Genomic DNA, 13,999 nt, shown 5'->3' on the forward strand with positions numbered 1-13,999 from the left:
GAATGCCCACCTATTACCACTACTTCACAAGTCTATCCTAATATATTTTCGCTATATCGACGACCTCTTTATGATTTGGACAGAAGGAGAGGAAGCCCTTCTCTCCTACCACCGCTATCTGAATAACCTTGATTGTCCTATCAAACTGATATTGAACTTTCACAAAAAAAATATTGACTTTTTAGACCTTAATATCTTTAGAGAAGGTTAATAGACTGGGTACCAGGCTATTCCGTAAGCCGACTGATCGTAACTCCATCCTGCATGCCTCCAGCAAACACCCACCAGCAACGATTAGAGGTATCCCGTACTCCCAGTTCCTCAGAGTTATTAGGAAAAATAGCTCAACCGATACGGCTAATACTCAACTACAAGAAATGTTCGACAGATTTCTAGAACGTGGGTACAAGGAGCAATAAGCTGCAGGCACAACTTCAGAGGGCCCTCTGCCACACTCAAGCAACACGCTGACCAGCCGTCTTCCGTGGAATATTACTCTACATTCCCCAATGTGGGTATGTTGCAGATTGGTTCATTCTGCACTTTTAATTCCGGCATACAATGCTGGTAATTTGTCCGGGTCTTAGACTCACAACAAATTTTTTTTGCTGTCCAGCTAACGATACTGATGATTACGGCTACTGATGCCTACTTGTAAAATTATTTAATTGCGATGCAGTGCTACTTTTGCTGGTAACTTCGCCTAGTGATGCCGTACTCATACCTAATACTAATGCAGTTCCGAGCCACCGACGCTGCTAACCCGGCGTTTTGTGCTGATTTTATATTTAATACCTTTGCGGGTCTGTGCTTACGCAATGCAATATATGCTATAATTTGGCTATACTTATAGGCACCAATCGGTGAGTTGCAGTTCAGCTATGGAGGATCTCCGCTCCCTTATTTCCTTTCAAACTTATATCTCTCCTACTATTTTAGTGCTCTCAATACTCACTCTTACTCTTTCTATTTGTGTATATTTTTTTTATTTTGATGCTCATTCATTTTTGTCTGTTTTTGACTTAATTAGCTTGCAGTTTGTCTCACCTGATGATGTCACTGCTGCTTTCCTGCCACTTTGGGTTTTTCAGGGGGGTTGTTTCCACTCACTGTAACTTTGGCAAAGGCTGTGGACACAGCCGAACCTTTAGTTCCACGTCACAATAAATTACCACTTTTATTTAAGTCCTGTGAGTGCGGAATCTGTCTTTATGGTTTATGTGATATCGGCTATACTGAACCCAGGCACATTAGCTCCACAATTATATGTATATATATATATATTATATATATATATATATATATATATATTCCAAGCAGAGGTAGCACACCATACAAAAAAGTGGTTAATACCTGGGTTCCTGTGCAAAATAGCAATATACAAACATAGAAAATGACGGCACTTACAGGATTTGCATGATTTGAAGTGACAAAAGATCAACAGGAACACATGTCAACAGGAGTAAACAAAATACCAATAAAGCCAACAAAATAATAAGTAAATGGAGATAAAGCAAAAAGAGGGAAAGTAGAGAGAGAGTTAAACACATTGACGCACATTCTGCTTTATGGAGACATTACTACAGCCCATATTGTCCATATGCCCGTATGCCAGCAGCCCCCCAAGCGCCCAGAGCTTACCGAAGATCAGAGTGGGTTAAAGGGAGATAGGCCATGGTAGATGTAGGCATTGTGCTCGGTCCAACTCAGTCCAGCAGTAGCCTGCTAATGCCCCAAAGACCTGAGGTATTCGGCCAATGTTTCCTCGCTAGAAGCTGCCTTGCCCAGCGATTCTCTCGTATACAAACTAAAGCGCCCATGGGTGACTCCTGGACCAACTTAGATTAGACCAGGGTTCCCCACCTTTTGTAAAGGGGCAAGCTGGGAGTGAGTGCAGCAGAAGGATAAGGCAGGTGCCTGAGCATGACTGAGATTACCCCACGCGGGGTAATTCCTGCACATTGCCAGGGATTTTATAGCCTCCCAGGGTAAGCCTGCTACCCCGTCCCCCCACTTACACGCATAGCACACAGGGGACCCATAAAAGGGCAAGAGACATCAGGTATAGTGAATCCATGATGGGGTAAGCGCTAGTGCAGTTTCAGCTGTGTATAGCAAAGAAAGCAAAGGGAAAGTAAAAATAGAAATAAAATAAACTTTTATGCACATTTTATTTATTTTTATTTTATTTTTTAATTTATTTTATGCACATTTAAGCAATCTGCACTCACACTGTTGGTCTCCCTGACGAAAGTTCCAGTATGGAACTGAAACGTTGGATTTAATCAATACCTTTTAAAGAAGCTCCTGTTGACGTGTGTTCTTGTTGATTTTTGCCTCTTCAAATCATGCAAATCCTGTGAGTGTTGTCACTTTCTACATATATATATACAGTGGCTTGCAAAAGTATTCGGCCCCCTTGAACTTTTCCACATTTTGTCACATTTCAGCCACAAACATGAATCAATTTTATTGGAATTCCACGTGAAAGACCAATACAAAGTGGAACAAAAATCATACATGATTCCAAACATTTTTTACAAATAAATAACTGCAAAGTGGGGTGTGCGTAATTATTCAGCCCCCTTTGGTCTGAGTGCAGTCAGTTGCCCATAGACATTGCCTGATGAGTGCTAATGACTAAATAGAGTGCACCTGTGTGTAATCTAATGTCAGTACAAATACAGCTGCTCTGTGACGGCCTCAGAGGTTGTATAAGAGAATATTGGGAGCAGCAACACCATGAAGTCCAAAGAACACACCAGACAGGTAAGGGATAAAGTTATTGAGAAATTTAAAGCAGGCTTAGGCTACAAAAAGATTTCCAAAGCCTTGAACATCCCACGGAGCACTGTTCAAGCGATCATTCAGAAATGGAAGGAGTATGGCACAACTGTAAACCTACCAAGACATGGCTGTCCACCTAAACTCACAGGCCAAACAAGGAGAGCGCTGATCAGAAATGCAGCCAAGAGGCCCATGGTGACTCTGGACAAGCTGCAGAGATCTACAGCTCAGGTGGGGGAATCTGTCCATAGGACAACTATTAGTCGTGCACTGCACAAAGTTGGCCTTTATGGAAGAGTTGCAAGAAGAAAGCCATTGTTAACATAAGAAGTCCATAAGAAGTCCCGTTTGCAGTTTGCCACAAGCCATGTGGGGGACACAGCAAACATGTGGAAGAAGGTGCTCTGGTCAGATGAGACCAAAATGAGAACTTTTTGGCCAAAATGCAAAACGCTATGTGTGGCGGAAAACTAACACTGCACATCACTCTGAACACACCATCCCCACTGTCAAATGTGGTGGTGGCAGCATCATGCTCTGGGGGTGCTTCTCTTCAGCAGGGACAGGGAAGCTGGTCAGAGTTGATGGGAAGATGGATGGAGCCAAATACAGGGCAATCTTGGAAGAAAACCTCTTGGAGTCTGCAAAAGACTTGACACTGGGGCGGAGGTTCACCTTCCAGCAGGACAACGACCCTAAACATAAAGCCAGGGCAACAATGGAATGGTTTAAAACAAAACATATCCATGTGTTAGAATGGCCCATCAAAGTCCAGATCTAAATCTAATCGAGAATCTGTGGCAAGATCTGAAAACTGCTGTTCACAAACGCTGTCCATCTAATCTGACTGAGCTGAAGCTGTTTTGCAAAGAAGAATGGGCAAGGATTTCAGTCTCTAGATGTGCAAAGCTGGTAGAGACATACCGTATATACTCGAGTATAAGCCGATCCGAATATAAGCCGAGGTACCTAATTTTACCTAAGAAAACTGGAAAAACTTATTGACTCGAGTATAAGCCTAGGGTGGGAAATGCAGCCGCTACTGCTAAGTTTCAATAATCAAATTATTTAATAAAAGGACACTCACAAGTGCTTACGTGACTACCATATTAATAAACACAAGGTATGGGCTGGAAAATGAGGCGCATCCAACATAAGATAACCACATGCAAGGTTGTACAGGTTAATATCTCAATTTAATTGCTACATTTTTTTAATCCTATCATTTTTTCTTTTTAGGAAAAAAATGCATGAGCCCGAGGAAAAAACTAACACTGCTCTATGTTGCCATCTTACCTTTCCCTGGCCAAATTTAAGCTTGCATATTTACAGTAGCGTAAAATCCTAGTTCTGCCAAGTGATGTCTGGTGAGAGGTAAGCGGTATTGTGCTTTGTTAGTTTTTCCCCAGGCCAATGCGGAAAATGATGGGCTGCACTCTGCACCATGTCCCAGATAATATATATCCCGGCCAGTGCAGTCTTTTTCACCGGCCGGTTGTTTCAGGCAAGCGGTTTAGCCTTTCCTTCTCCTTTAAAGAAAGGTCTACAGAAAGATAAGGGGTAATTTACACAAAAGCCCATGTGCCCCTCCGACCCAAATTAATATAGCACTGCTGAATGCAGGCAACACTGTATTCTTTGGCAGAACTCAAATTAATTTACTGTGTAGACCTTCTGTGCAAAAGAGTACTGCAACCCCGAAATCTTTACAAACTCTGCCCAATTTTTTTTTAACAAGTACATTTATAAATGTGGTATCATGTGTGTGTTTTATTAAGATCTATGTATGATGATATATATATACAGCTTAGCTATCGATGAAAGCTGAAATAGCGTTAAAAATATGTACCTTACAAAAACTGCCATCCATAAAGAATTACGATTCTCCAAGTAGGTGCAGACCAGGAAGCACACACCGGCGCCCGAGCGCGGCGTGCCCCAACCCGTGCATCTCCCAAGGATTCACACACGGCGCAACTCGTTGTGGGGGGTGAGCGGCGCGCACGTGTGACGAGTAGTCCTGGCGGCGCGCCGTGTGAATGCTTGGGCGATGCAGGGGGCGGTGCGCGGGCGGGCCGGATCCGCCGCTGTGTGCTTCCTGGTCTGTAGCACCTACTTGGTGAATCGGAATTCTTTATGGATGGCAGTTTTTTTAAGTGCATATTTTTAACACTATTCCAGCTTTCATTGCACAGGCGCCGGATCCGCCGGTGTGACAAGCAGTCTTGGCGGTGCTATGTGTGACGTGCGGTGGTGCGACATCAGTGGCAGGATAAGATACCTTTTTAGAAGGATGCTAAATTAACAGCCCCAAGCTATTTGTAAAATGCAGCTCCCAGAATCAGATAGATTTAGCCAGTTTGATGTGTAAATAGTCTGTGAAATGGGAAAGCTGCTTCTATTGTTTATGCCATTATGCCATTGCCTTGGTTTTTATGGCGCATGTGTGACTTGTTTCCATTTCTGATTTTTTTTTTTTTATCTTCCAATAAATGCATTCTGTACGTGCATGAAAACTCCTGTAGTGTGTATGAGCAGTTTTTAATAAGTATGTCCTAATATAGAGCACTCATATTCATTTCATTTGGTATTAGAAAAAAAACAGTTTAAGGATGAGGGGGTTAGTGGGTTTGTTGGTGTTACTCAATGAATCTCTAAAAAGGGTAAGGAGGATACCAATACAATAGATTTGCCCCATTTTGGTGAATATGTTGGGGGCAGCTCTGAACGTGCATGTATAGAGCACTCTGGGAGCAGCTGCTCTATTTTGGTTAGGGTGACACGTGCCAAGAAGGAAGGGAAACTTGTATTAATAGGAGATTTGGTTATTTTAAAAGTGAATAGGGCAATCTTTTGCAAGGACTCTACATGCAGAGCTGTCCATTGTTTACCTGAAGCAAGACATTGGCATGTGGTAGACCAGGTTCTTTTTGGCAGATAATTGGGAATGGATGGGGAAGACCTGGAATTATGGTACACATTAGTACTGATGACAAAGTTAAAGGAGATGTATTGGATAAATGGAAAAAAAAAACATAATTTTGTAGGCAGTTATGGATAATATATGGTGCTGGTTTCACACTGGTCTAAAATTGAATACAGTTTGTAAAAATGGCCCCTTTATTGGAGCTCCCTATAGATCCTATCAGTTCTCCATCTGTGTTTCAAATGAAGCGTGGGCGTGTCCTAACCGTCCCTGCCAGAAGCACAGTAGGAGGGGGAGAGCCGATCACAGCCCTGCACTCACGCAAGCAAAGACATACTTCAGTTCACTATCAGGTCAGCCTAGCTGCTGATTGGCTCCTATCCTACAGTGCAGTGTACGGAGTGCCCCAGCTTCCCTGCACATCCAGAGAATTCAGCCAGCAGGAAGTGGAACAGATGGGCGGGACTAGTGGGGTTTTGGTGGAATTTCTCAATAAATCAGTCCGAAACACAACTTTTGTAAGCACAATCCTATATTTAGAGGAGTATAACTCACTGGTACATTCTTAATTTTTACATGATATGTCTACTTTAAAGGAAGGGGGGAAGTTGCTGTGGTTTGTACTGGCAGAAAGGGTCACTGAATAATGTTCATGGAGATGAACTACAACTTAAAGCACAGACTGCACATTTTACTTTTTTTTTTTTTTTTTTTTTTTAAATAACTTTTAATTCATTCACGCCACAAGATTGTAGCCTTTGCAGATGATATCCTCTTATTCATCGGCAAACCCAGCCAAGACATCCCAATAGTCCTTGAGACCATTAACAGATACACAACCTTCACGGGCCTAAAAATCAATTACGACAAATCAGAAGCTATAAAGCTAAAACATGCCCACACCTCTGACTGGACACACAACTTCCCCTTCAAAAAAGCCCAACACCATATTACATACTTGGGTATCAAATTCACGAACCATCACTCCGACACATACAAACTAAACATAACTCAAGCTATTCTAGATCTCCAGCGTGAACTAAATAAATGGAAGACAACAAATTTAACCTTTCTAGGCAGAGCCTACCTCATAAAAATGATGTATTTCCCCGCACTACTATATAAGATCCAAATGTTACCTTATTACCTTAGGCAAAAAGACCTCAAACTAGCAAACAAAATATTTCGAGAATCCATATGGACAGGCTAAAGACCTAGAATCGCTATGCACAAACTCCAACAAAAGAAAATTAATGGAGGCATTAATTTCCCAAATCTACATACCTACAACACAGCCGCCCTCTTACGTCACGTCGGAGACTGGATATATAACACCGATACATATAGTAACCTAGAAATCGAAAACAGCCTCATGGAAACAACAAACCTCAACTCCCTCCTCCACCTACCCCCAAACGAACTAACAATCAATCAAAAAAATAACCCGCTATTCGCCCATACATACAAAGCCTGGCATACAACCAGACATCAACATAAAATTACCCAAAATCTTTCTCTATACCTACCCTGGACAGGAAATAAGAATTTTCCCAGTGGCTTAATGACAAACATTTTTGCAAAATGGAAACAAGAGGGACTTCACTGCATCAGAGACATACTTAACAGAAAACTCTCCCCCATGACATTCTCAGAAGCAACTGCTAAATTCCCTTTTCTCCGAACCCAACACTTCTATTTCACACAAGCTACCCACTATGCGAGAGAAATTTTGCGGCAACTAACAGAGAAAGATCTCACCAGCCCCCTAAATCATATATGGAAAGGAGTCAACACCTACCACTCCACAGCATCTATCCATAGACTTATCAGACTAGATCTAGATCATTCACATAAAAACACACCTTTGAGGAAATGGACAGACATTATCCCAAACACTGACGGACAGCATATCCTCAAACTTCATTCATATGCCATGAGACTCACTCCCTCCAGTCAGTACCAAATTATGACCCTACAATTACTACACCAATCCTACCTCACCCCCTCACGGAGATTCAAAATGGGGCTACTTGAGGACTCTAAATGCTTGAGGTGCAAAAAAGACGAAGGCACCCTATCCCACTGTATTTGGCAATGTCCAATCATTCAACCCCTATGGACAAAGGTATATGACTATTGGCATCAACTGACAAAACAAAATTTTACACCAGACATCGAATGGGCCGTTTTTAGCAAAATAAAAGGGGGACAACAGATAACCAAAACTAACAGAACACTAGCAGGAAAACTAGCGGCAGCAACCAGAAAAGCCATAATCCAAGAATGGTTATCAACCACACCGCCATCCATGAACCTTATCAAAAGAAAAATGCATTTTCTTTTTCACATGGACTGGCTTGAGGCCTCAACTAACAAAACCACCCAAACACACAGATTCTTTGACGTATGGTCAACCTATATCATGAACCTCCCCCCAGACATCAGACAATTGACAGTGGACACATTTAAACATACAACTTGGTACGACCAAGAGAGCCTCAGAGGTACCAATCCCCTACTACAAGCCACAAAGTCTCCAGAAGGAAACTAACCAATGCTGCCTCCCAGGATCCACATTGCAACAGAAAACAGGTACTTCAAATAGTCAAATCCAGAGCCGGTGAACTGAAATGTAAATAGTTCTCTTCTTTTCCTTTCTTTTCTCTTTATTTTACTGGTTTTATTGGAAAACTTCGTATTACATATCCTCACTTGTTCCAACTTAAGTATAAATCGGATTTTCATCATAACATACTCATGGTAGTCCGGCACACCTAAGTGTGAGACAGCCGACTACCCTGTCGTTTAAATTATGTGTCTGTACAACTGTACAACTGATATTTTCTGTACCAAGTTTCAAGTTACATTATTTTGTCTGCGAAGGACACTACCTTGTATGTATGAAACCCAACTGTTACGCAAAAAAAAAAAAAAAAAATAATAAAAACAATTAAAAAAAAAAAAAAAAATAACTTTTAATTCAATGATTATATAACCTTGTTTCATCTTCAGTGTCCTGGTAAGTAGCAACAGAGATTCTTTTCAAAAATGTCCCAGTACATTTCTCCATTCATCCTTCCTTCAAATAAAGTCCTTTAAGTACCATATGCTGAAAAACAGCCCCACACCATGAGCATTTTGGGTTGGTGCAGTGCCATTTCTCCTCCAAACATGGTGTGTACAATGACATCCAAAGAGTTAAATTTTGGTCTCATCTGACCAGAGTATATTTTCCTAGAATTCAATAGGCTTGTCCAAATGTTGTGCCGCAAACATGAAATCAGCTTCAGCATGCTTTTTCTTCAGAAGTGGAGTCTTGCGTGGCGAGCGTGCATAGAGGCCATGTTCGGTTGAGTGCATTACCTATTGTTTTCTTTGAAACAACTGTATCTGCTAATTCAAGGTCTTTCTGAAGCTCCTCCGTAAGTGATCCTTGGCTCTTGGACAACTGTTATGATTATTCTTTTGACTCCTCTGTCAGAAATCTTGCAAGGAGCACTTGGTCCAAATGGTGCTCACTGGAACATTCAGGATCTTAGAAATATGTCTGTAACCAATGCTGTCAGTATGTTTTGCAACAATAAGGTTACAAAGGTCTTGAAAGAGTTCTTTGATTTACCCATCATGAGATGCTTCTTGTGTGATACCTTGGTAATGAGAAACTTTTTATAGGCCATCAGTTATAACTAAACCAGATGATATTAATTTGCACTGATAGGGGGCAGGATTGATTTCTAAATACATATACATAGTTACATAGGGTTGAAAAAAGACCAGTGTCCATCAAGTTCAACCCATCCAAGTTAACCCAGCACACCTAACCCACACCTACCAATCTATACACTCACATACATAAACTATAAATACAACCACTAGTACTAACTGTAGATATTAGTATCACAATAGCCTTGGATATTCTGATTGTTCAAGAACTCATCTAGGCCCCTCTTAAAGGCATTAACAGAATCTGCCATTACCACATCTCTAGGAAGGGCATTCCACAACCTCACTGCCCTCACCGTGAAAAACCACCTACGCTGCTTCAAATGGAAGCTCCGTTCCTCTAATCTAAAGGGGTGACCTCTGGTGCGTTGATCGTTTTTATGGGAAAAAAGAACATCCCCCATCTGCCTATAATCCCCTCTAATGTACTTGTACAGAGTAATCATGTCCCCTCGCAAGCGCCTCTTTTCCAGAGAAAACAACCTCAACCTCGACAGTCTCACCTCATAGTTTAAATCTTCCATCCCCTTAACCAGTTTAGTTGCACGTCTCTGCACTCTCTCCAGCTCATTAATATCCCTCTTAAGGACTGGAGCCCAAAATGCACCGCATACTCAAGGTGAAGCCTTACCAGGGACCTATAAAGGGGCAAAATTATGTTCTCATCCCTTGAGTCAATGCCCTTTTTTATACAAGACAGCATTTTATTTGCTTTAGTAGCCACAGAATGACACTGCCTGGAATTAGACAACTTATCAACAAAAACCTCTAGATCCTTCTCCATTAAGGATACCCCCAACACACTACCATTCAGTAGATAGTTCGCGTTTATATTATTCCTACCAAAATGCATAACTTTGCACTTATCAACACTGAACCTCATTTTCCAGTTTGCTGCCCAGTTTTCTAATTTTGTCAAATCGCTCTGCAAAGCGGCAGCATCCTGCATGGAACTTATAGTTTTGCACAATTTTGTGTCATCAGCAAAAATAGAAACAGTACTCTATATGCCCTCCTCCAGGTCATTAATAAACAAGTTAAAAAGCAAAGGACCAAGGACTGACCCCTGCGGTACTCCACTAACCACACTGGTCCAATTAGAAAATGTTCCATTTACCACCACTCTTTGTACTCTATCCTTCAGCCAGTTCTCTATCCAATTACAAATATTATGTTCTAGGCCAATATTCCTTAATTTGATCATTAACCTTCTGTGAGGTACTGTATCAAACGCTTTAGCAAAGTCCAAGTAGATGACATCAACTGCCATTCCAGCATCGAGGTTCCTACTCACCTCCTCATAAAAGGCGACTAAATTAGTCTGGCAAGATCTGTTACGCATAAAACCATTCTGGCACAAACTAATAGTATTGTGAACTGCAATGTATTCAAGTACCCTATCCCTTATTACCCCTTCCAAAATTTTTCCTACTACTGATGTCAGACTAACAGGCCTATAGTTTTCAGGCTGAGAACGGGATCCCTTTTTAAATAATGGCACCACATTAGCAATCCGCCAGTCTCTCTGCACCATGCCAGACCTCAATGAATCCTGAAAAATTAAGTGAAGAGGTTTGGCAATCACAGCGCTCAGCTCATTTAATAACCTGGGATGAATCCCATCCGGCCCTGGACCTTTGTTTACCTTTACATGTTCAAGTCTCTTTTGAATTTCCTCCCGAGAGACCCATGCATCAGTAGCTAAATTACTAGAACTGGGCATATTAAAAGGGAAGCCTTCATTATCTGGCTCCTCAGATGTATAGACAGATGAAAAATAAGAGTTCAAAATTTCAGCTTTTTCCCCCGTTCTCATCAACCAACTTACCCCCCCCCCCCCCCGTGATAATAAGGTTCCCACTAGTGCTGGGCGGTATGACCAAAAATTTATATCACGGTATTTTTTTTATTATATCGGTATCACGGTATTTGACGGTATTTTTTTTTCCCCATGCATGATTAGGTGACCACCCCAACCCCAAACACCCCCCCATCCGCACCCCCCACCCCAAACACCCCCCCATCCCCTTCACATAAATATAACTTACTGGCCAGGCAGCCGCAGGCACCCCCGACAGCTCACAGAGCCTCCTGGCAATTTTTCTTACTATTTCCGGATTGCGCGCGTAACGTCAGCGCGCACAACCCGGAAATAGTAAGAAAAATTGCCAGGAGGCGCCCACACCGGTATGCCGGTAAGTTAAAAAATTTTATCATTTTTTAAAAAAAAAAAAAAAAGGTGTTCGGTATATACCGGTATACCGCCCAGCACTAGTTCCCACCCCTTCTTGCTTCATTTTTTTACTATTCACATAATTAAAAAATAATTTTGGATTCTTTTTACTCCTAGCTGAAATATCCCTTTCCATTTCTATTTTAGCTTGCTTGATAGCTTTTTTGCATGCTTTATTTGCTTCCTTGTACCTGATGAAAGTTTCTGCTGTCCCAGCTAACTTGAATGCTTTAAAAGCACGTTTTTTCTTACCAACCTCGACACTAACACTTTTATTCAGCCATAAAAGTTTTGCTTTGCGATGCCCCTCCTTGCTTACAAGGGGTTTATACTGTTGTGTATACCTGCAAAGCAATGTTTTAAAGATGTTCCATTTTCCTTCTGTGTCTAACCCCATGAAAATCCTTTCGGACAGATTTCAGCAGGTTTCTTGGAATTCCATGCCATTTTTGCACCTCCTTTTCTTCATGTGTTAAATACTTATTTCCCTGTGTCATTCCACTTTATTACACAATTTAAAGATTTATTTATATGGTGATTTTTTTTGTAGTATCAGGTTTTTTTGTCCACTGGTTGTAAAGGAATGTATTTTCACAGGTAAAAAAGGAGGCCACAAGGGCCGGGTGAGGCAGTACACAAGCCCTGAGGAAATTGATGCACAGATAAAAGCGGAAAATGAAAAGGCTCAGGTATGTATGATTTAAAAATACTGAAGTTAATTTAATACAGTATAATAAGAACATTTAAATCTCTGCGACTTAGATAAAACTTAATATACATTAATTTAAACATTTATTTTATTAATTTAAACATTTATTAAAATTATATATATATATATATATATATATATGTATATATATATATATATATATATATATGTATATATATATATATCAACAAAGTGTCAGCACTCATAGGATTTTCACACGGAGTCAAATCAAACCATCAAAGCAGTTATGATGCAAACGGTGAAGATTTAATACCAACGTTTCAGTCCGCACTTGGGACTTTCGTCAGGGAAATATATATATATATATATAATATTGTGAACCGGTAACAGGTAAACAGGCGGAAGGGAGATATATTTCCCCTAGGTTCATCTCCTACTCCCTCATGTATAGTGGTGCTGAATGGGTTAATTTCCCAAAGGAATCACCCCTGGGGAATAATTAGCAGACTAGATATGCCTGCAGTCAGAGAGTGAGGGGCTACAGCTGAGACTGAGGACTGAATTTGCTGTGTGAGGATCTGTGCCTGCTTGAAGCAGCTTGGAGCATTTTCTCCCAAACAGAAGGACTCTCAACAGGTACTGTGACTCTGGGGAGTTGTGTTTTTGGTTTAGCCGGCAATCCCAGTAGAGGACCGGTAATAGAGAGGGAAGCACCCTGTGTATTAGTTAGAGCCCAAGTGTGGCAAGGGTTTTGTTTACTTTTGTTTTGCTTATGCTCCTGCTGGATACCAGAGTCAGTCACTATACACAATAAAATGGAAAAGGTGTTCACCTAAAGGACTGTCTGTATGTCTGATCTCGCTTACAATATATATATATATATATATATATATATATATATATATATATATATACACACACACATTTTTCTCCAGATACAATGTGCACTCCGCTTATATTCAATCCAATTTATTGCTATATAAAATTACATTGATGTTTCGGCCCTGGTCAAGGACCTTAATCAAGATGTTACACACAATAAAATACACATATAAAAAATTCCTCCCTTTAAAGGTAACATAACCCCGCCCACCCAGGTAAGCATCAATTATCATACCCTTCACCTCCCGGACCATGGATTTATAAATCAACTCACAACCTATCTGAACTCAAATCATCAAATAGAGCCAAAATATACAACCCACTATATTCTTATAGAAAATACAGAACAAAAAAGAAAACTAAACAAATGCAACAAATATGATGACATATAAGAAAATATCTGGAATTATACATATACTTTATCAGATATACATATGGCAGGGCTTATTGTTGCACATTAGATGTTATGACTCAATCTATCTTACAGGTAAGTAACAGTTCAAGAAGAAATTTAATTGTACAGTTCTTGGATTTGCAGCTTAAAATTGTAGACTCAAAGGTAGGATATTCGTTGTATAATTAAGCGGTCACTACCATTGTCGCAATTTTGTAGAGTTTTGAGAAATAACTCTGATCCCAGTATATGTGAACAGCAGCTATCTGATTTGAAATTGAGGTTTTTATAGCACGGTTACAGTGAGAAGGAGGTGGGATCAGCTCTAGAAAGAGCCAGGAATGTTATTGGAAATAATGAGGAAAGGAAAAAGAATGACAAATA

General features: G+C 40.6%; 1 protein-coding gene across 1 annotated transcript in view; it reads left to right on the top strand.

Annotated features, from left to right (window-relative positions):
- Positions 1–13,999, top strand: part of pdap1 (PDGFA associated protein 1) — a 64,174-nt gene that overhangs the window by 10,559 nt on the left and 39,616 nt on the right. Inside the window, exon 2 of the mRNA NM_001114067.1 lies at positions 12,267–12,358. Coding sequence (NP_001107539.1) covers positions 12,267–12,358 — 92 coding nt within the window. The remainder of the gene's footprint in view (positions 1–12,266; positions 12,359–13,999) is intronic.

Source organism: Xenopus tropicalis, chromosome 9 (assembly GCF_000004195.4).
Source record: "Xenopus tropicalis strain Nigerian chromosome 9, UCB_Xtro_10.0, whole genome shotgun sequence".
Classification (NCBI taxonomy): domain Eukaryota; kingdom Metazoa; phylum Chordata; class Amphibia; order Anura; family Pipidae; genus Xenopus; species Xenopus tropicalis.